This window comes from Penicillium cataractarum (genome assembly GCF_028827025.1).
Source record: "Penicillium cataractarum strain IBT 29864 chromosome Unknown utg000009l, whole genome shotgun sequence".
NCBI classification, from domain to species: domain Eukaryota; kingdom Fungi; phylum Ascomycota; class Eurotiomycetes; order Eurotiales; family Aspergillaceae; genus Penicillium; species Penicillium cataractarum.
Genome location: NW_026622745.1, coordinates 983,670 through 1,006,827, shown reverse-complemented (window position 1 = coordinate 1,006,827; position 23,158 = coordinate 983,670). Strand labels below are relative to the sequence as shown.

General features: G+C 44.3%; 5 protein-coding genes across 5 annotated transcripts; 1 reads left to right on the top strand and 4 right to left on the bottom strand.

The window, feature by feature from the left end:
* Positions 1 to 5,434: 5,434 nt before the first annotated feature.
* N7496_010981 (beta-glucosidase) lies at positions 5,435 to 8,091 on the bottom strand (the record flags this gene model as incomplete). Its single annotated transcript, XM_056703894.1, has 6 exons — positions 5,435 to 6,731; positions 6,789 to 7,201; positions 7,277 to 7,499; positions 7,562 to 7,614; positions 7,688 to 7,890; positions 7,950 to 8,091. 6 exons carry the CDS (start codon positions 8,089 to 8,091, stop codon positions 5,435 to 5,437), a joined length of 2,331 nt encoding a protein of 776 aa, XP_056549854.1.
* A 1,205-nt stretch (positions 8,092 to 9,296) lies between these two features.
* N7496_010980 (uncharacterized protein) lies at positions 9,297 to 10,066 on the top strand (the record flags this gene model as incomplete). The annotated part of the gene is made up of 2 exons (XM_056703893.1): positions 9,297 to 9,552; positions 9,639 to 10,066. 2 exons carry the CDS (start codon positions 9,297 to 9,299, stop codon positions 10,064 to 10,066), a joined length of 684 nt encoding a protein of 227 aa, XP_056549853.1.
* Positions 10,067 to 10,957: 891 nt separating this feature from the next.
* N7496_010979 (Zn(II)2Cys6 transcription factor domain-containing protein) lies at positions 10,958 to 12,427 on the bottom strand (the record flags this gene model as incomplete). Its single annotated transcript, XM_056703892.1, has 3 exons — positions 10,958 to 11,261; positions 11,325 to 11,480; positions 11,706 to 12,427. 3 exons carry the CDS (start codon positions 12,425 to 12,427, stop codon positions 10,958 to 10,960), a joined length of 1,182 nt encoding a protein of 393 aa, XP_056549852.1.
* A 1,025-nt stretch (positions 12,428 to 13,452) lies between these two features.
* Positions 13,453 to 15,287, bottom strand: N7496_010978 (uncharacterized protein; the record flags this gene model as incomplete). The annotated part of the gene is made up of 5 exons (XM_056703891.1): positions 13,453 to 13,772; positions 13,827 to 14,261; positions 14,336 to 14,571; positions 14,620 to 15,048; positions 15,109 to 15,287. The coding sequence occupies 5 exons, from the start codon at positions 15,285 to 15,287 to the stop codon at positions 13,453 to 13,455; spliced, it is 1,599 nt and encodes a 532-aa protein (XP_056549851.1).
* Positions 15,288 to 16,157: 870 nt separating this feature from the next.
* On the bottom strand, positions 16,158 to 16,730 carry N7496_010977 (uncharacterized protein; the record flags this gene model as incomplete). The annotated part of the gene is made up of 1 exon (XM_056703890.1): positions 16,158 to 16,730. One exon carries the CDS (start codon positions 16,728 to 16,730, stop codon positions 16,158 to 16,160), a length of 573 nt encoding a protein of 190 aa, XP_056549850.1.
* Between the last annotated feature and the right edge of the window lie 6,428 nt (positions 16,731 to 23,158).

Below are 23,158 nucleotides of genomic sequence, written 5' to 3'. Positions count from 1 at the left end.
TAAACGCCCACGTTCTGACTCTGACACCGATAACGAAAGTGAGAGAAAACGCCCTCACGTATCCCTCACAACCTATATCCAAGCTTTCTCATCCAATCAACATCAACAACCAAAGATTGCGATCTCATCAATTCCTCCGCCACCACCTAGCTACCACCAATTAGCTAGTCATCCTTTCGAAAGCCAATTCCGACAAGCTATGCGAATCGAATTCAATAAGCTTCTGGACATGCATGCATTCGAACCTATCAACAAAGACCTCATCAGCTTTACACACCAATCGAATTGCAAAGGTCTAAACCAATCGGATTGCCCACGCCACCAGCTCATACCAATGAGATGGGTCTTTGCCTATAAATCTGACGAATCAGGATACCTCACACGCTTCAAAGCGCGTCTATGCGTACGCGGAGATACACAGACACCAGACGAACTAGAAGACCCACGTACTAGTACGCTTGCTGCTAGGACCTTTCGCACGCTTATAGCAATCATCACGCATTTTGACCTAGAGACCTTTCAGATGGATGCCGTCAACGCTTTCCTAAACAGTGATCTCAAAGAGGAAGTGTACTGCCGATACCCACCAGGACTAGGACGAAAGTCAATGGTCCTACGCCTACATAAGGCAGTATATGGTCTTCGAATCGCTGGTAAGAGATGGGAAGACGACGTGAAAGAGATGCTTCTCTCACTAGGCTTCAAAAGCTGTCCTGAAGACCCTGCGCTTTACACTGATAATCGCATGGTTATTATGGTGTTTGTTGACGATTTCCTGGCCGCCTACCATCGAAGTGAGAGATTACACGCTCACCAGATAAAGCAACTTCTCTCACAGCGCTTTGAGATGAAGGACTGTGGTGAACTTACCCAATTCATCGGTATTCGAATTATACGCGACCGACAGCGACGAAAGACCTGGCTAAACCAATCAGCCTACATTGAGAAGATCGCTGCTAAATTTAACCTCCTAGGCAGGAAACCGCCTAATACACCACTAGTCAGCAATCAACGTCTTGATCCGATCACTGGTCAAATCAACCAATCAACCGTTAAACTATACCAGCAGAAGTGTGGTTCGACCCTTTTCCCTGCTGTGTGGACTAGACCAGACACCGCTTTCGCCAATCAGCTACTAGCTAAATCTCTCACACGCTGCGATGAGAAGCACCTAGCTGCTGTTGACCACCTGATTTCCTACCTATACGGGACGAAAGACCTAGCTATCTGCTTTGGTGGCAGCCAATCAGATTGCCAGATCTTCACTGCTTCGTCCGATGCAAGCTTTGCCGATCATCTTGATAGGAAGTCATCAGAAGGTTTCATCTTCTCATTGTTTGGTGGTCCAATCGAGTGGAAATCTCGCAGGCAGAAGACGATCACCACATCTACCACAGAGGCTGAATTGCTAGCTGTCTCACACGCAGCTAAGCAGCTATACTGGGTTAAACGTCTCTTCTCATTCATCGAATTCAATACCGACCAACCAGAAGTGTTGAATTGCGATAACAAGCAAACCGTTGACCTATTGAATCGCGAAAAATCAGTCTTTCAGACTAAACTTCGTCACGTGGATATCAACCGCCTATGGATTCGTCAAGAGGTGCAGGCAAAACGCCTATCTGTCCAATGGGTCAAAACCACCGACATGCCCGCAGACGGTCTTACCAAACGCCTACCTAGGCAGAAGCATGACGATTTCATCAGACAACTAGGCATGGAGATACCACCTCCTATCTAGTCCATATCTTTCTCTTTCCTCTTATTCAGTTCTCACTTTGCTCTCATTCCGCTCTCACATCGAGAACTGAGGGGGTGTGTCAACATGTGGATGTTATGGGGTCACATGACGAAGGACCCACTCATATAACCCCTCTCTACATATAGATCTTCTTCTATAAAGATCTAACAGATTGATCCTCAACGATCTCGCATATGATTGCCTACCTAAGCAAGAGACTCTCAACACTCTGATTCTGTTGATTTATCATGTGATCTTTTGCTATGTTTCTTGTGATATAAATACTGCTATGTTACCTAGTTAAATTGAATCAAGTTTATCATCCTTTGTGATCTCTCTTCTAGATCAGTGGTACTCTTCCATAATCGTGGTACTTCTCCTTCATAGAAGTGCGCACGACCGATAGACTCATAACCGTGTATTCAGACACTATATTGAGTATTTACCAATCCTTATGCACACTATCGTCTTGTGTGTATAACCACGACTTTATGGTCACCGCCTAGAGTCCGACAGTAAAGTAGCACGTAGTTTTACTATAGCTTCGTGTACTAATAGACCGTTAATAATCTACCTACCCTCTAGTATAAGAGAGGATCGAATACCTTATTTAAGAGATTCGATAGATCGAAGATATCGAAGGTAGTCTAATCTTAACGATTTATATTTACTTAGTAGTATCTTATAGATAGCTAATTAGTTAGACGTAAGATCGATAAGCCTAAGTAGCTATTTAGGAAGATTAGATATATATATATTAGTAGGGTTTCTAATTATATTAGATATCTATAGTTTAATTAGTTCCTAAGGTAGGATAGACGGAGTAGCTTAGTCCGGATCGGCGTATTTCTATAGGTCATATACGATTATATAGTCTTTAACCGTAGTAATCTAGGGATATACGTGAGATTTTAATAGGTAGTTAAGCTAGGTAGCTTATAGAGTAGTTAAATCTATTACTTCTATATAAGAAGTAAAGCGAAAGTGAGAGTAAAGTAAGAGAAGATTAAATTGAATTAGTGAAGTGGTTAGAGCAGAGGCGTCGGGCTTATAACTATCGGACTTTAGGCGGTAGCCATAAAGTCGTGGTTAACAGTGCGTACTAGTAAAAGTACCACGGTCGCGTAGGGTTAATCGTGCGTACTAGCGAAAGCACCACGGTCGCGTTACTCAAGAGATTATGAGTCTAAAGGTCGTGCGCTCTAGCAGAAGAACCACGATTGCGGAAGAGAGACACCGATCAGAAGAGAAGATCAAAAAGGATGATAAACTTAATTTAATTTAGTTAGGAAACATAGTAGTATTTATATCTTGGAAACATAGTAAAAGATCACATAAGAAAGCAAAGAGTATTAGAGTGTTAAATAGTCTCCTGCCTAAGTAGGCAATTTAATGCGAGTATATAATTCAATACAAGATCGTTAAGGATCAATCTAATAGATCTTAAAAAGAAGATCTAGATATAGAGGGACGTTATATAAGTGGGTCCTTCGTCATGTGACCCCACAACATCCATATATTAACATATACTAATAGGTTTTAATAGACTTAGTAGGCTATTTAACTATTACTTTAGTAGATCTTTTAATATAGAAGCTTACTTAAATAGCTAAGTAGCAGTTCTAGGTATTTAAAGTATAAATTAGCTAGATCTACTACTTAGCTAGCTATTTAGTAGTGTTAGAGTTCGTAGAGAGATATTAAGCTTATTAAGTACTCTCTTAGTATCTAATAGTACTAGACCGCTAGCTACGAAGTTATTTTTAATAGTAGGATTAGTTAATTAGAACGCTTCTAGCCGCGCGTATTAGTAATCTACTAAGAAATCGTGCTTATCGATATAGTTATATCCTCTACGCGTAAGATCGCTAACGAACTGAATATATACGCGCTTAATTACTATAAAATACCTAATATCTAGTAGTTATAGTAGATACGATAAATATCTAGGTATATAAAGAGGTATAATATCGTTTTCTATATAGATTTAGTTAAATTAGGGTATAAGGTAGCTACTATAACTATTAAGAATTAATAGCTAAAACTAACCTCGTACGCGCGAATTCGTATATCGTATAAAGATCTTTTATAACTAGCGTAGACTAATCTTATAGGTAGTCTAACTATTAGTAAAGACCTTAATTCGCTAGTCTTTTGGTAGATTTTCGTTAAACTATCCTATAATAGCTACTTTACCTTTAAAGACTATATATAGCAGTAGTAAATAGCTATCTACGTAGATTACTTCGATCGTAGTAACCTATTCACGATTTCCTAGTTATAGAAGAGATCTCTAACCGTAGTATTTAGCTCTTATAACTACTTTCTACGAAGATATAAGGCCTATTATAAAGCCTATCTTATTAAAGTTATAGATATCCTCTAGTTATATACCGTTCTCGTTAATTATACTTTATATAGTCACGAACTACTACCGAATCGGTTTCGGGTCTTCGTTTAGGGCTCTTTAGTAATCGTATCTTCGCGAGAAGCGTATACGAAGCTCGGGGCGACGGTTAACGAAGGTTAATAGCTAATTCTTACTAACGGTAGTTAGTAGTTAGTTTCTACGCGTAGCTAGTAGGATATTAGCTATTTCTCGTACTATAGAGGGCCTAGGCGCTACTCTACGTGAATCTATAGAGATTATCTATTTAGTAAGCGAATCCTCTTTAAATTAGGTTAGTTTATAGCCCGATAGGCGAGAATCAACGCGAGATGATTAGCCGTGTACGCGGTCGTGTAGTGTAGTAAGCGGTATTTCGTATAGCTTCGCTACTGCGCGTAGAGATTTGATTCGGCTATTTTGAAGATCACTAAGAGCTAATAGGATCTTACCCTCTTGATTGGCTAGTTTCTGCCGAGATTCAGGGCGAATTGGTGTCATGGTAGGTAGTTGAATTAGCTAGATAGGTAGGGGGACGCGATTTTGGAGAGGGTGTTCGGAACCGGCGGGAATTACGTTATCTAAAGATTACCTAATCTATTCATAAGTAAGCTAGGGTATGATTAGGTATAGGAAGCTTATAGGTATACTTAACCTTCGTGTATAGCTATATAATATAGCTATATAGGATAAGATAGGTAGGTAGGATAGGTAGGGTAGGTAAGTAGTAGATAGTATAGGTAGATAGGTAAAATAGGCAGTTACGTAAATAGGTAAGTAAAGTAGTAGTTAATATAGATATCACGTGAGGCTGACATAGAGAGGATACAGGTATTGTGAGATAACTCTAATAAACCCACTCCCTTTAAGCGGTAATATCATGAATGAGTAGAGGGAAGGCACTCTTATTGTGCAGCATTGTTCTCAAACGTATCTTCCAGGATCCAACCGAGATTCTAGCGGTGAGAATCGCTCTCCGCTTTCGATGGGTACCAGGACATTATGATAACCCGGGAAATGACGCCGCAGATCGATTAGCAAAGGACGTTGCCAGCGCGGGTAAATTCCACCCTTTCTGCCCGCTTCTCATGAGAGAGGGAGAGCTCTCATTAGTCGGAACATCTACGCTCAATGAAAGCAAGAATGGAAATCGTCCACCACGGTGGCCCCCTACAAAAGGTCGATAGCACACTATCAGCTAGTAACACGAGGAGGCTGTATGGAAACTTGTCGAAGAACAGCGTATAACCAGGGAGCCTAAATCATAGCCCACTACCGTCGTTGCGAGAGTTAAGTTGCAGCTCCGCTCACACCGAGAAAGATCCAGTCAGAGGAAGATCCCGACTCGATCGACCAACATAAACCCGGTACTCCCCGCTCTGTAGATGCCACTCCTGATGCACAACATCCCACACACTCATATCCCGACGGGTAACGGAGAACTCCACGCGGGTCTTCTTGCCCGCCTCGATGGTGACCTTCTCAAAGCCGCGCAGCTGGCGCGCGGGCGCATTCGGGATGCCGAGGTACAACTGCGGCACCTCATCACCAGCGACAGGTCCCGTGTTTTCCAAGGTCACCGAAATAGTAACCAACTCCGTCCACAGGTTTACGTTGCCGCCCTGCCGGATCACCTTGGTCGGTGGGTAGGCCGCGAACGACGCCTTCTTCTTCAGCTCAATCTTCAGGCCCGAGTACTCAAAGGTCGTGTACGTCAAACCAAAACCGAACTCGTAGCGTGGGGTGATGTTCTTCTGGTCAAAGGCGCGATAGTCGAGGTACGATCCCTCCTTGTAATTGCTCTGCGGGAACATCTTATAGATGCCGGCCGGCTCAGCGGGGAACAGCAGGGCCCCGTAGTCACTCTCGTCCTTCGCAACCGTATACGGCAGGCGGCCGAACGCGTTGGAGCGCCCATAGAGCAGGTCAGCGAGCGCGCCACCGGTGTCCTGGCCGGGCATATGGGCAAAGATCACGGCTGTGACGTTGGGGTGTTCGATGAAAGTGTCCACCAGGCGGATGCCGGAGTTGTGGATCACGACAATTGTGTTGTTGCACTTGGAAGCGACGTTGGTCACGAGGGTGTCGCTGTAACTATCCCGCAGGTTGACGCGATCCGCACCCTCGATCGCATAGGCGTTGAGGAACACCAGGCAGGCTTCGCTGGAGGTGTCAACGGTCGGATCTTGCGACTCAAAGTCCCAAGCCACCTGGGTACTGTCTTCGCGTGCCTGGCGCTTGAGGGCGTCGATCGGAGCATCGATATAAGGAGGGTTGCTGGCACCGGAGCCGCCAGCACACCACAGCGTGTAGTTGACATAGGAGGGGGTGGTGGTGTAGATGGTGGAAGAGAAGTCCAAACTCGTGGGCGCCACGGCATCGTAACCGAAGACCGAGATCATCTGGGGCTTTTTCAAGGGAAGAGCATTGTTCTCGTTCTTGACGAGAACGTGGCCCTCAATGGCACTTTTGAGAAGGGTGTCCTTCGACTTGAGCGTTAGGGCATTGACAACGGCATGCTCACTTTGCAGATTGGTGGGGATTCCAATTCCCGGGCTGGGGACGGTGGAGTTCTGGTCAAGATAGTACCATGTAGCCATCAATCTGTGGGTTAGGTTAATACGAAATTATAAACGACATTTGGGAGACAGAATCGCCTACCTGGTGACCATATCATCCAACCGCGAGACAGCGACGGATCCATTGTTGACGGCCTGTGTCAGATTAGCCATCCAAAAGCCTTCGTCCGGCATCGCGAGATCGAGACCAGCATTGGCCGAAGCGACTCCGGCGTGCTGAGCCGTCCAATCCGAGATCACATAGCCTTGGAACCCAAGCTCTGTTTTCAAGATTCCGTTGATGAGCTTGCTGTTCTGGCAGGAGTATGAGTTGTTCAGGCGCTGATAGCTACACATGACGCTTGCAGTTCCGGCTACCAGAGCATCCATAAACGGCCAAAGGTAATAATCGTGAAGGGTCTTGTCGTCAATGTTGGACGAAACAGCCTGAACGTACAGGCCATTGTCATCGGTTGATGGCATGCGGTTGGTCTCTTGCTCATTTCCGATGAAATGCTGCACGAGGGATTCATGGTTAGTGTCGCTGATCTCCAAGGACCGGATAGAAGGCGATGGCAACGACTACCGTACCTTCGTCGAAGTGGCCACACCAACAGACTGCACGCCCACAACGGTGCTGTAGACCAACTTCCCAGCCAGATATGGATCCACCGAAAAGGTCTCCCACACTCTGCCACCGGTAGCAATCCGGCCCATAGGACCTACGACAGGGCCTAGCATCATGTTGGCACCCTTCACGCGGAATTCCGTTCCAAGGTGTATCGCTCTCTCGCGGACCAGCTCTTTATTCCAGCTAGAGTCCAAAAACGCATCAGTGCCAGCTCCATATTCGTGCGTCCGGCAGCGGCAGCTTACCTAGCTCCAGCATGCAGACCCGTGGACCATCCATTCACAAAATCGGCATTTCTCTGATGGCAGGATAAATATCCTTAGTTATGTTTGCTGTGTGATTGACTTCAGACGGTCATTATATCAACTTACCACTCCCTGACCCGCATCAGTCACGCACATGCCCGGAAAGCCAAGACGCTCTATGGGCTGAATGTTTCCGGAGCACCCATTATTCACGAGCGTGGAGCTGGCCCCGGAGGTCATGTTGACCTTTTCCTCTAGCGAGAGCTGGGCCCCAAACGCCCGTGCCTTCGCGTAGGAGGCAGCCCAGTCTCCCGTGCCATTTGCGTCCGCTGCCTGCACATCAGCATCGCATCCCGCTAAGATCAAACCACGAAGAGGAGTAAGTTACGGGATGGATAAACCGGCGGGGACAGTCCATAGAATACGGTGTCGCTGGTGATGTAGCTAGTTGAGTTCGCGCCACCGGATGGCGCACTTAAGGCCACTCCAGCGAGCTGGAGCAGCGCGAAGGCGGGAGACTTATCCCACATGTCTGCGATTCCAAAGAGAGACGTCTGGTGCGGTGGGTTGCAAACACAAATTGGCCAGAGGCCTCGCGGGCCTCTTATATATTGCGCTCCATTCTGTCTTTCCGGCCTTCCTTTCGGTTCACAAAGCCAGCTGGGTAGCTTTCCAACCCCACTAGTCAAGGAGTCAGAACTAACAGTTGGAAGAAATCAATACATTCCCGCAAATGACTGAAGACTGCCGCGTGGATCCATAGGTACTACGGTCAGTTTAGGGATTCATTCATTCAACACCCAGTGGCTTGACTCATATCGGAATTTGGTGGGGCCCGGGGCACTGCGTAACCCAAATGAACTCGAATTTTGGAAGGCAGAATGTTCATGGTTAGTAGGCCCTGCGCGCAGTTGAAAAGTAAAAAGCAGGAAACCCGCAGTTTGCCTCTATATCATGGCAGGCATTTGGTTCAGGCCGAAGGTTATTTAGATGAGACCCACACAATGCCGACTGGTAGCTCCATTTAATCCCGAAGTATGCGGGGGAAGGGTTTTGCGGCAGAAACACGATGGATACCGGAGAAAGGAGTTACTAGTTATAGGTAGATCTGCCAAGATTAGTCATGAGTACTCCGTATCTCCGCATAAATTACCAGCTGGGTGCAATAGCAATTCAGACTTGTTGATATCCTATTGGTGTACCTAATGCTCCGCTGAGCAGTATTTCCGACTTTTTGCCGTTCGGCTTGGGGAGAGAGACCTTGGCAACATTCCGTAGTCGCGGGAGGAACAACAACCATAATGGCGCCTCACACTCATTCGCCTGTGGAATAGCAAAGTCCTCTCCTTTACCCTGCATTAGAGGGGACCGTGCCCTTGTCCATGGCTTTCCTGCCTCTGTCATCTACGGCTATGGGATATTGCATTTGCATCCTCTGGATGAGGGACGGTATCAATAGCCCTCGAAGCTCCTACATGTGAGCACAAGATTTCCTGTACTCATTGTTCTTGTCATCGGCTATTCGACCAGTATGCATTCGTCAATCCTGGTTTTTTTCACGCGCACCTGTGGGGCGTCATTTACCTCTTCGAATGTCTACCCATCGCGTAAGTTCCGACTCTGGTGTTAAATTCCAGACTTCAGAAAGAGTGGAGCTCACATGCCCGCCGCCAATATGACGGGAAAGGGAAGATAGGAGGCTGGTCTGCAGCGAGCAAAAGCGTTCAGGGGCCCAATGATGCTGGACGACAAGATCTGGATGGGTTCGAAAGGACCTTGCGTCGGAAATATTCCGCGCATAGATCGACTGGGATTTAAGGGCCTGTGTCTGCACAATTGGCCCTTGGTCATCCGCCAGGCAACGTATGCCAGTGTCCTTCCCGCGGGACCGTCGTGCGGCGCGATCTGGAATAAAGATCTCATCTACCAGAGAGGGTTGGACCTCGAGCAAGAGTTCAAGGACAAAAGGTGCCAATTTTGCTCTGAGTTAAGTGAGGGCTTGCGAGGCTTTGACGGTGGCTCTCTACCTCTTCCAATTCTCCAAGCTGATGCTCAATTTCTTTATTCTTTCGACCAGCTGCTGGTGCGTTGGGACGGTCGCCGTACGGAGGGCAGAACTGGGAGGCATTCTCACTGGATGCGTATCTCTCCAGCATTGCCCTCAGCCTTACGGTTGTGGGCATGCAGTCATCGGGGTTACAACGTGTGATGAGTTCTTCGCCCATGTGTGGAGGGAAAGGAAAATTTTTACCTGAGCCAGCATGTGTGAAACATTTCATCGGGAGTGAACACTCGCAGTCAAAACCCGGGGAAACTATCTATTCCGCCTCCTTTAATATCGATGATTGCACACTACATGAGCTGTACCTCTGGTCGTTTGCAGGTGCCATCAAGGGAAACCTGCCGTCCATCATGAGCAGCCTCAACTGCGTCAATAACACCTATACCTGTGAGAACAGCAAGATCCTGAATAGGATTGTGAAAGAGGAACTACCTGGTTCCTAAGGCATCTATCTATATCTCCGCACTGTCTTAGTGTGTATAGATCATCTTCCTGTCTCTCTCTCTTTGCTTCCTTCTCCATGCTTAGTTGTTTCGTAAAATGCCATTAGGTTGATTCCGATTTCTCCCTGCTGAGCAATAGTATTGCTGACCCTAATACTACCAGCGTGCTGTCAACTTGTCTTCGTACCCGAGCGTTACGTTACATAAATCAACCATTCTTGTTTGATGTAGGCTGTCATTCACTTAGTATTTCCTAGTTATGTGACCGGTTGCCACATCCAGTCGCTCGCATTGCCTTCCGGCAGTCCCAGTTCGTAACTCCAGGGCAGTGTAGTGGCCCATTCCATCGATGGGGGTAGGATCTCTTGCGGTGCTCCCGGCGTTACATCAGTTAAGGGGCTCGAGTCAAGCTCAAGCTGTAGACTGGCAGAGCGCAGAATCTCCCGCAGGGATGTCAGACGGGCGGCGGCTGCCGGTTGAAACTGCAACTCTGCGAGCGAGTCAATTGTCATTTGGATGTATGTCACGTGTCTTGCAGATCTGGGGGGGTTCAGAGAGTCAAGGATCAGGGAGAGGCAGGCAGTCTCCAGAAAATATGCATTGGAAGGGAGGTACTGGCCGATGCGGTCGATTAGCCCCTGTTGCCAGCGATAGGCCAGATCCGGATCAACTTACCCGCACATGCGAATCCACCTCCAAGTGCTTGCGAAAGAACGAAATGATTTTTTTCGCAGAGCCCACGATGATTTCCACATACTCCGGAATGCGAGTATCGTCGACATTGGCAGACGCTTGCAGGATCTGTAGCGGACGGTAAAGAATGATGAGTGAGTAATAATATACTTTTTGTGTTCAGTTAGTAGCCCGGACAGATCAGAGCGGAGATGGAAATCACTGACAGACTTCGAGTGGATGTCCAATCCTGCCATTATCTTCCTTGTCATCATCGACAATTGGCTTGGGTGGTTCAGGCAGAATTCCGTTCCGAAACTCTTCAAGGAGTTGGCGAACCCCCGCCGCTCCGGCCCAGAATGTGTCTACCGTGAGATCTCGCATACTGTGCAGGTGTTGGATTTGCGTGAAAATGAGACTGACAGTGCGCATCGTATCCAGCGCGGATAGACTCTGGAACTCCGGGACTTGAACCGCATCGAGCAGAAGAATAGCCGGTCGTCCCAGGACCATGCAGGTATAGCTGATTCACTCTGTCAGCTACATTCACGCTACATTCACTCGGCCCCAATCGTCATTGTCTTACCTCTGGATGGAATAGAACCCTAGTAACAGCTTTTGCTCAACGTCATCTGCGCAGTTCAATAGCAGGCCAGCAGTGTGAATCTGGGAGGCCATGGTTCCGAGCAGAGCATATGCGTCTTCCGTATATTCCCGGTGTAAATAGTACTGGACGTAATTCCTGGGAACCGTCAGTTAGACGTGACAATGGTCTTCGGGACAAGGAACACCTATCATGAGTAAATTGTGGTATAGATTGCGTGACACTGAAGTTGCTGCCTTGGTATTCAGCAATAGCGAAGCCTCCTTAGCCAACATCGTCCCCAAGTAGTGATAGCACGTCATGGTGGACCCGATCCCCAATGCAAACAACAACGCCACCAGATCAGTTTCGGTGGCTGCGTACCCCATCGGTACCTGGCTGGCGTCCCGCAGCCAGGTGTAGAATGAAGCCGTCGGCTGCACGGGCAGCTGTGTATACGCCGTAGCCGTGTACACCACGAGGAAACTGTCCAGGATGTCTAACTGAATACTCCCCAGCGCGGTGGGCGGCGATACCGCCAATTCCGACCATATATCCGACGACCACAGCGATTCCAGCAACGGCCGGTAATGAAAGAAATCGACGCTATCGTCTCCGTCCACGACTAGCGCATGGTCTCGCGGGGGATTCAGAACCTCGTCCTCCTCCTCCACCATCACATCGCCCCACAGCATCACCATCAGCAGATATCGCAGAAACGATACATTGGATGTCGGGCCAAACACCACGTGGTGAAGACCACTATTTCTCTGCGAGACCTGCACGCGCCGCAGGATGCATCGTATTAACTTATCGGAAGGATCAACTGGGGTAGTGAGGTACGTGAAGCCAATCTGCAGACAAGTTCCTGTGTTTGCAGGCCGACCTGCTGGAGCAGACCATGATTCAGGTCTGGGGAGCCGGCGCCTCGCGCTGGTACGATAGACACACGGTCGCTGGAGTCGTGCGCAGCGGTTGCAGGGTGAGCCGCCTTCGCAGCGCAGTTTCTGGTTGCGGCAGGCATCGCAGGCCATGAAGGCATGGCGGCGACGGGGGGCGGCGGAGGCCGTGGTAACAGCATGTACCTTGTCCCGAGGTGTGCTCATCGCATATTCAATATCCAGCTGTGTAAAGAAATGGTCACGTTTCTTTTCTGGATACCCATGGTATTGACCACCCAAACACGGCCTCGTTTAGGATCGGATCGGATTGGATTACTATCCGTGGCTTTGACCCTCTGGCGGGTGAGGGTGGTCCAACTTCCGACAAGAAACTTTTAACGTCAAACAAAATCTGCCGAGTCCATTAACTTCTTAATTCCATAAATTGCCACCACCATGGCTGGATTAATTAATAAATAATAGGAATTTTTCTTAGGTATTAATATCATATATACAAAAAAAATGCAATTGAACTTTTATGGCGCGGTATTCGTATATATCCACGGTATATGTGTTATGATATAACAACAATACAGTGCGACACTATTCCGTATATATATTGGTCCTCGCCATGTCCCGGCAAAGTACAGTCAACTCCCGCTCTCAGCACACCCCGCGGTGCAACAGAATTTACGTGCCTAATGCGAAATGTGCCCAAGGTGATAGGATGACTAATATGTCTAGAATGATCGACATGCACGATTTCCTATTTACGGATATCTTGCTCAGTAGTGCCTTCTTGATGCTGAGCCCATAATATAGCATTCTGAATGCAATTAATCGCCTCAGTACTGGATGGCACATCCACTGGTGGCCCAGATATATATTCGTCATCCTGGCCACTATCACCGTCACTGTCATTAGATAAATTAGCCATTCTATATATGTTTAGTCCTATAAATATTGTTACAAACATGCGCTTTCCGAACTTTTAATGCTATCCTTCCTTTGGCCCTACAAGGCAGAAGACTCCACCGTCCGGCTGAATAACTACGATTTGCTGACCCAAGTTGAGGCCGTGACAAAGATCTTCTCTTTCCTCCGACACTGTTGAAGATTTCCACGAGTAACCCTCCCCATACAGGTCCCAAATATATCTAGGAAATAAAGCACTTGAATCTGCGCCGGGCATCAATCCGTCGGATAGTGTCGGTAGAGCTAAACTCGTAATCGAATGGGCATAAAACTGCTTACTCGCCAACCTCTCGGTCTGCACCCCACTGCACCCACCGCACGACCCTCCAGCTGATAGTCTTCTCGCGAATCTTCTTGCCCCAAATGAACAGTGGGACCCATAACATGAGGATAGCGCCGCAAATGGCAGCCATTTCGCCGTATGCTACATTGTAGCCATCCTCGTCAACCCATGGGTTCGTGTAGAATCCCAGCAAAAAGCCGAATGCAGATTTGAAAGCAAGCTGAGTGACAACAACTTCACCGGCGACAGGACGGTAGCTATCGATGGTATACACAAGGGAGACGTTTGTGGCCTGGGTGATGGTGAAGTTGACTATCCCGAATTAGAAAGGGTCTGATATCGAATACCAGAGGGTGAAGAACTTACCTAAGCCAATACCGATAGTAGGAACAATCCAGTGTAGCTTCCAGTGGACACCACAGCCGTATAGAGCTAGGGCAAGGGGGCCGGTAATAGCCCCAATCATGATAGCAGGAAGCCGCATCTCCGGCTCTCGAATACCACCATTACGGCGAGTGAAGTAGTCAGCGACCCAGTCAGAGAAGTGGCCCCCAAGGAAAATCCCGACCAGAGCTCCGATAATAGCTGAGAAGAAGCACAGTCCAGATTGCCAGGCCTCAAAGCCATAAGCCGTGGAAAATGCCGGCGAAACATTAGATGTGACGGCCACGATGAAACCAATAGTCACCGACATAACCAGTGTTGCCCAAAGAACCGGGGGAAGGATCAGGAGTCCAATAGGACGGATCGCCATTTGCCAGATCGACTCATCGGTGTAGGTACCATGGTATAACTTGAGACCTTGCTTAACCATCCACGGTTTTGACCAGACCCGGGTATAACTTCATGGATTTCAGAATCGCCAGCCTCTTCACCTTCGGTACCGCGACGGACACGTTCGCCAGACGCAGTCAATGTAGTAATATTACTTCTGGATGTGGTTATTCTGATAAATGCTGTTTCCGGGAAGGTCAAGTATACAATAAGGGTAACACCACCAATAAGAGCAATAGCGACGTAGTAGATATAGCGCCATGGGCGGTACTTCACGATAAAGCCGTCGATAATAGCTCCGGTAGCAACACCAAGATTCAGAGAGGCGTTATACAACCTAGAATCTAATTAGTGATGATCCTATATTAGCGAAGAGAAGACTTACGCGGTAATAGCTCCACGCTCATGGAGGAAGTAGAGATCTGCAATGGTAACAGGGGCAAGACACTCTCCTGCTCCAGCGGCAAATCCCATGACAATTCTTGCTACTAGGAAGTTTGCGTAGCCTTTACCAACAGCACACCAGATAGCAGTGATAGCATATAAGGTAAAAGCAACCACATAAATAGGGCGACGACCATATTTGTTAACCAGTGGCATCCAAAGCAGATTACCTAACCCCTGGAACAGCGCGGTAGTGTTGAAAAAATAAGCAGTCTTTGCGATAGGGCCAGCCATGCCAGTCTCCGTCCAGTCGGGGAAGAAGTCCTGTGCGGTCTGGAGAATAGCCAGTGTTGGACCAGCCGCGAGGAAATTGCACAGAATCATAGCAAAGCAAACAGCGACCGCTGTGTACAGCTTGAACCATCTCGGCCTAGGAATAAGTCAGAAGGAAACGATTAAAGCGGGATAGCGCCGACCTATGCGAATTTACCAATTGAGAGGGTCCCTGGGGTCAGAAGACGGCGTCGGGACTAGAATAATCTCGTTGGTCTCAGCGTGTCGCAGGCGCAGATGGCCCAGCGTCTTCGCATCGCTGCTGCTGCTGGTCTTCTTCTCCTCCAGCCCCGCGAGGCCATCAGGATGATCTTCGCGGGTGTGAGTAATATCCATACTAGCGGGTTGACTTGAAGGCAATGGAAGCTTAGAGGGGTATTTGGCAGCAGGGATCATTGGCTTGCTATAAAGTCACAAGTGCGGGTCATGGACTAAGGAGCTGGTCAGCACACTCCTGGAGAGCATCGGGGGTCCACATCCCGGTCATTCCCAATGCATCTCATTACCGTCAAGGTGTTCTATTAAATATTATACTATAGCACCGTCAATCTTGTGAGGACGCCAGACTGAGAACCTACAATCAGTGTTCACAAGTATTTGGAACATGGTACCTGCGCCACTTAGCTTTTTACCCGTGGGCGGAAGTACCGTGTTCCAAATACTAATGAACGGCCACTGTATTTCTGTACTAGACACCCCGTGAAATCAATTCGTTGTATCAACGTGGGTGGAGCCGAGCGACGACCCCAGAGAACTGCAGTGGGGCCGAACATGGCAGGCGAATTTCAGTTAGCGCCCCATGATCTACATAGTTGGCATCAAGCTTGGCAATGAAAATGGTTCCCCGCAATTCGAGTTTCACGCATCTAACATCTATAAAAGAGTAGAAAGGCGCGGACTTGCCTAGGTTTCTTTCCCTCACAAGCAAATGTGTCATCCCCCAGTCCTTTCCAGCACACATCCTAAGGTCTCTGGACTCGGTTGAGTTAGTGAGCAACTCAAAATGCGCATTTCACTCCCTTCCGATCTCCTCAACTTCCCGGTGGGCCTTGCAATGGCAATGTTCGCCGTGGGCGGGGCAGCTTTGCCGCAGGTCACTCGGGCTACCACAAGCTCCTGCTCCCGAGCATGCATGACCGCTATCATCACCGACGTCCTGGACTCCATGGTGGCCCATGACCCATCGACTCTGCCATTGGCCACCGTCTACAAGGCCACCGAAAACTCGCACCCAGCTGCGCTGAGCATGATGACCTCGTGGCGCACAATCGTCAACGTTGCCCCCCTAGCCTGCTGGCTATCGATTCTGCTCAGGGTACTGGCTACTTCGCCCTTGATGTCAATGAGGGCAACGATGATGTTCAAACCATCCTTCGTGGTCGTATTGCGGTTGTCGACCAGGAGATCACCGAGCTCGAGTTGTTCATCAACCGTAACCGTGGCGATCACGGCTTCTCCTTCAACGCTACTCAGCTTGTGCCCAACTACCGGACTCTGATGATGCCCCCGGCTAATCGTACCAAGAATAGCCGTAAGACCCTCGAGGCTGTGAGCGAGGCTCTGTTCGCTACTTCCAGCGAGACTGTGGTTACTGTCGATGACAATTGCCAGTTTACTGAGCTGGGCTGGAGGGTTGTTGACACTGGAGTGTATGGAAACGGCAGCACCGATCCTCTCGGCTGCAGCTGGCCTGACAACCACCCTACCGACGACAACGCTCGTGTGAATCTGGTTATTGATGAGGAACTTGGCTTCATCATCACCAGCGGCATCATTCATGGAAAGGTCTACCCCTACAACGGCAACGTTTCTGCCTTCATCCCCAACAGAATGACCACTGCTCAGGCCGCTCAGGATGTATGGTTTGCCGAGATGAAGGCTAAGGCAACGCTGCCTGTTCTCTCTCCAATGAACGCTACCGGCGATACGCTTGAGGTTCTGCAGTACTACAACGGCAAGCTCCAGGCCATGCAGATCAACGTTTACCTGAGCGGTCCCGGTATGACTTCTGCTTGGTTGTAAAGGAACCAATGATACGAAGCAGAATGCAATAGGTCAATAGCCCTACTTAAATGACTTGACTGAACTCCGATGGACATGGGGGGTTCATCTGAACATTACCTTTCTCTATTCTGTTTAACTGGTCTGCGACCAAATCGACCAGTAGTAGCCCCAGTGAAAGTCATTTAGACGGGGTGGGTCAGATCGAATCCAGAGAATAATGAACAGAGCATCAAGAGGAAGTGTAGCTAAAGAATCTTCCTGCTGTTTCTTAATCAAGGCCGCTGGCTCCCTAGCGGTTTCGGTGCGGACATTCTATAATATTAAGAGGATTGCTTAGCAAGCTAGGTATATAGTAATAGTCTAGTTATAGTAGACAAGTGCAAAGCAAGAATTATGAAGATAAAATATGAAGAGACTTAGTAGATATTAAAGTCTTTGCACCTCGTATATTAATTATTTTTTTATAGGACGAGGATCATGGCCCGATATCTTCGTGCCATGATCCTCATCCTTTTTATATACGCTTCGTAGCCCATGATCTCATAAAGTTAATACGAGCGCTTATAGCTTAAAACCCGTTAGGTTTTATAGAAATCTATTTATAGAGTCTCGCGAGATTACGCACCATGATTAATAATCACATGTCTCTCTGGATCGTCCTACGCAACTACGTAACCCAAAAACTACGGCAATGAGCTAAAGGAGAGGTAAGTGTGTGACAGGTGCCGGCCCCCTTAGCCACATAGCGCCAACATCTAGCCGCCATGAAATATAAGTCAAAAGTCCAGGTATTGGCGCCAGTAAGCTGGGTTTGCCTCGAGGGAAACTAAGATAGTCTCGGGTGCATGTTGGGCCAGACGAAGAAGTGGTTTCTGATACTTTCCAGTGCGCTCCGAATCTCATGATCAAGCAGCCACTTTTCATTCAATCCGATCGTTCACCTTGAACGCACCGACTTTACATTCCTCTGTGGGTCAAAAATCCTTCAACCCGGGCGGGAGCCAGTCCTTGAAGTTTGTCCTGTCAGGAACCTCTGTAAATACTCCTCTTGTTCTTGGGGACTTTATTTCAACAAAACTATAATCTTAGCTAGGATTAGCTATATAGCGTATGTAATAGTTAATATAGAACGCGATATCTATCCTAGTATTTAGACTAGCGAATAGTAAAGAACCTATTTCTTATTAATATTTAGTCACTATCTATTTATTAGATAATATAAGCAAGCCAGGATATGATTAGCGTATAGGAAGCTTGTGGGTATACTTAACCTTCGTGTATAGCTATATGATATAGCTATATAGGATAGGATAGGTAGGTAGGATAGGTAGGGTAGGTAGGTGAAATAGATAGTTGCCTAAATAGGTAAGTGAAGTGGTAGGCAGATTGAAAGAATAAATTAAGACTTAGAATTCAAAACTATTTGACAGGGATTTATGGTCCTTTTTATAATTCAAAAAGCGGGATAGTCTAGCAGATTTATCTAGTTCTACTAGATTCTATATAACCTAATTTGATTAAATAATACCTAGTCTTGATATTATAGGTATCTAGTAGATACTATAAGATCCTAGAAGATCCTATATATATTCTAGAAGTATACTAGAAGTTCTGTTTAGACCGGTCCTTATAGGGTAATCTCTATCTATATTAATACTCCCCCGTAATCTATATATAGTTAGATATATAGATTAGTAGGTAGTAGATAGATAGATTAGCCTTTCTTAGTAAGATTATTAATCTCTACTAAATTAGCTAGTTTAATAAATTCTTTAAATAGGACTTTGTTAATATTCTTTATTAATAGATCTACTAGTTAATATATATTTATATAGATTAATTTAACCTTAGCTTCTTAAATAGCTTCTCGTATATAGTGATATTAGATATTAATATATTTAGATCTCTTATAGAATTTAGGGTTTTGACCTAGTTTAATAGCTAATTTATTATCTACTAATATAGTAGGTATATTAGGTAGATAATCTAGGTCTAGGTCCTTATTTAGATAGTTTAATATATTAGATAGATAGATAGCTTCTTTAATGGCTTCTTTTATAGCTATATATTTAGCTTTATAGCTACTTAGTACTACTAACTTTTAAAGTATTAAATTCTATAAGATAGGGTTATTTAGGCCTATATTACTAGATAGGCTAAATAGGTATCTAGTAGTAGATTTTCTACTATCTAGATTATCTACCTAATTAGCGTTAGAGTATTTTTTTATAGATAGGTTATCTCCCTAATAGTTATATAGTAGATCTATATTAGGTCTATATAGTAGATATCGCTAAATCTTTAGTAGGATATTTATATAGTCTTAGCTAGGATTAGCTATATAACGTATATAATAGTTAATAGGGAACGCGATATCTATCCTAGTCTTTAGACTAGCGAATAGGTAAAGAATCTATTTCTTATTAGTATTTAGTTACTATCTCTTTATTAGATAGATTAGGGTTCTTTCTTAATTAGATATCTAGTTCCTCTAGTAGTTTAATAGGTATCAGACTTTAGGCGGTGACCATAAAGTCGTGGTTAGTAAATACTTAATGTAGTGTCTGAATACACAGTTATAAGTCTATCGGTCGTGCGTACCTTTAGAAAGAAGAAGAAGTACCACGATTGTGGAAGAGTACTACCGATCTAGAAGAGAGATCAAAAGGGATGATAAACTTGATTTAATATAACTAGAAAATATAGTAGTATTTATATCTTAGAAATATAGTAAAAGATTATATAAGAGATTAGGAATATCAGAAGTAACCATAGAGTGTTATATAGTCTCCTACCTAGGTAGGTAATTCAATACGAGATCGTTAAGGATTAATTTAATAGATCTTACAGAGAAGATCTAGAAGTAATAAGGGATAGTAGGCCTTTCGTTATATAACCCTATAATATCTATATATTAATATACCCCCTTAGTTCTCGATGTAAGAGTAGAGTGAGAGTAAATTGAGAGCTAAATAAGAGAAATAGGAAGACTAGATAGGTGGTATCTCTATACCTAGCTATCTAACGAAATCGGTATATTTCTACCTAGGTAGGTACTTAGTAAGACTATTAGTAGGTATATCGGTAGTCTTAACCTATTAGATAGTTAAGCGCTTAGCCTAAATCTCTTCCTAAATCTAAAGCTAATTAATATCTATATAGCGAAATTTAGTCTAAAATACTAATTTCTCACGATTTAATAGGTTAACGGTTTACTTATTATCGTAATTTAATACTTTTTACTATTTAGTATTAAATTCGATAAATAAGAAGAGTTATTTTATCTAGTATAGCTACTTAGCTCTATATAAGATAGCTAGTAATTTAGCCTCTATAGTAGATATAGTGATTATCTTCTACTTACGAGATTTCTACTCGATTAGACTACTAAATAATAAAAAGATAAATCCTTTAGATAATTTCCTATTAGGATTATCTATAAAGCTTATATCTAAGGCAGAAGTAGGGACTTCTAGTCTTACTTAGCTATTAAAATAGATAGATAGATCCTTTATCCTATATAAATAGGATATTAGGTAGTTAGTACTAGCTAAGTATCTCTTATTATAGTATATAAGAGATTATACTAGTAGTTAGTAAAAGTAGTATCTAGTCTTATCTAAACTATAGTAAAAAGGATTAATCTATACTTCTACTAATATAGCTTAATAGTATATAGATTAGATAGATTAGTAGGACTAAGGTTATAATTACTAATAAGTAGTATTTTAGGTAGCTTTCTACCTAAAAGATTAAATTTAATAGTAATCTTTTTAATATAGACTAATTAGTTTAGCTAGGTCTTTCGCTATTACTAGTTTCTAATAATTTAAATACTAATAAATTATATAAGTTCCCTATAGTCCTTTATTTTAAAGTATTATAAGAGAAGTTACTTTATCTAGTAAGTATTTAATCTCTTACTTAGTAATAGATAGCTAGGAAATCGTTAATAAAAACTATAATAACTATACGATTATTAGTATAAAGTATAAGATCTTTAGGATAGGATTTAAAGCCTAGTAAGAGAAGTATCTCTTTTACGTTATATTCCTATCTTTTACTAATAATTTAAAGATTATATATTATATCGGACTCTAGGCGGTAACCATAAAGTCGTGGTTATACACATAAGACGATAGTGTGTATAAGGGTAAATACTTAACGTAGTGTCTGAATACACGGTTATAAGTCTATCGGTCGTGCGTACTTCTATGAAGGAGAAATACCATGATTATAGAAGAGTACTACCGATCTAGAAGAGAGATAATAAAGAATGATAAACTTGATTTAATTTAGTTAGGAAATATAATAGTATTTATATCTTAGAAATATAGTAAAAGATTATATAAGAAAGTAAAGAGTATTAGAGTGTTAGATAGTCTCCTACCTAGGTAGGTAATTTAATACGAGTATATAATTTAATATAATATCGTTAAGGACTAATCTAATAGATCTTTTTAGAGAAGATCTAGATAAGAGAGGGGTTATATAAGTAGGTCCTTCGTTATATAACCCTATAATATCTATATATTAATATACCCCCTTAGTTCTCGATATATAATAAGAATAAGAGTAAAGTAAGAACTAAATAAGAGAAAAGAGAAATAAAATAAGGACTAGATAGGAGATAGTATCTCTATCCCTAGTTATCTAATAATTTTAGTATACTTCTATCTAGGTAAGTACTTAGTGAGACTATCTACGGGTATATCGGTAGTCTTTATCTATTAGATAGATAGGCGCTTTACCTATACCTCTTAACGAATCTATAGGTAGTTAATATCTACGTGACGAAGTTTAGTCTAAAAGACTAATTTCTCGCGATTTAATAGATCGACGTGTTACGGACCTCAAAGAGGCGCGGGGGCCGCAGCTATTTAAGGGGCAACCGTGAACTAATCACTCTACGGACGCTAGGCACTAGCGTCATCACGTGCGTTTCGGTATACTTAGGCCCGCCCCGGAGAAGCCCTAAGAGCCTCCCTAGCAGGGAGCCGGAAGCGGCCTACGTCTAACCGTCATAACTAATACCCTATTATACGATGAGACGGTTAGCGCGACGCAGGAAATAGCCACCTACGCACGTGACCTAAGGTATATAGTTAGGTATACCACTCGGACTATAGGAATAACCAGTCCGGTATACTATTAATCATTCCTAACTGTAGACCACGACACGAAGGACTAGATATATAAGGACACTTATTCTTATATTATATATTTAGTTCTTCGCGATTAATTATATATTATTACTTAGTTACTACCTTTAGTACTTTACACTTCATAGTTTACCTTTAAGATAACCTAACCTATAAGTAGGGGATTCACCTAGTAGTAACACTTAGTAATTAACTTACTTAGCGCGTACTTCTGGCACGCTCTATAAGATACTTAATAGGACCCGAACCCGACGTAAGGCTTTATATAGTAACGGTACGGTTACGAGATACTCTTAGAGTCTATAGTTAGAACTAGGCACGTATAACCCGTAGGCCTCCTAACTTATAGTGACTAGTTAGCTACGCGTAATATATTAATCGCCCTATCTTTAAACCGTAAAGTAAAGTTATTATAGTAGATAACGATAGTATTCTACGAGGAAAGACTCCTCGCCCTCTAGCGATACGAGAGGACGATTAGGAGGACGAGTAGGAGAGAAAGATCTAGGCACTTTAGGAAACTATTAAGAGACTTAAAAGTAACCTAAATACCCTAGGAGGTAACTATAACGAATATATAGTAAGTATAAAGGACTATATAGAGTAACTTTATACCTAGGTCGTCGCTTCTTTACTAGCGACCGCTATTAGGGCACTAAAACTTCTAAAGGCTAAGACCTTTAACGGTACCCGAAGTAAATTATAGGGATTCCTTACTTAGATAGATATCTATATCGACGTTAATAAGGGACGCCTTATCACCGAAGGAAGTAAAGTTATCTTCGTGTTAGCCTACCTTAGAGGGTAGGTATAGGATTAGCTTAAACCCTATATCCGGGAATACTACAAAAAGGTTAACACCGAATAGTCTACTACTACTTAAGCTATTTTCGGTAGCTACACTACGTTTAGATAATACCTAGAACGGACTTTTAGTAATATCGACGCTAAAAAGACGGCTAAGCGAAAGCTAAAGCGTAATCGATAAACCGGTTCGGTATTAACTTACACGGCCGAATTTATATAACTTATAGCGATACT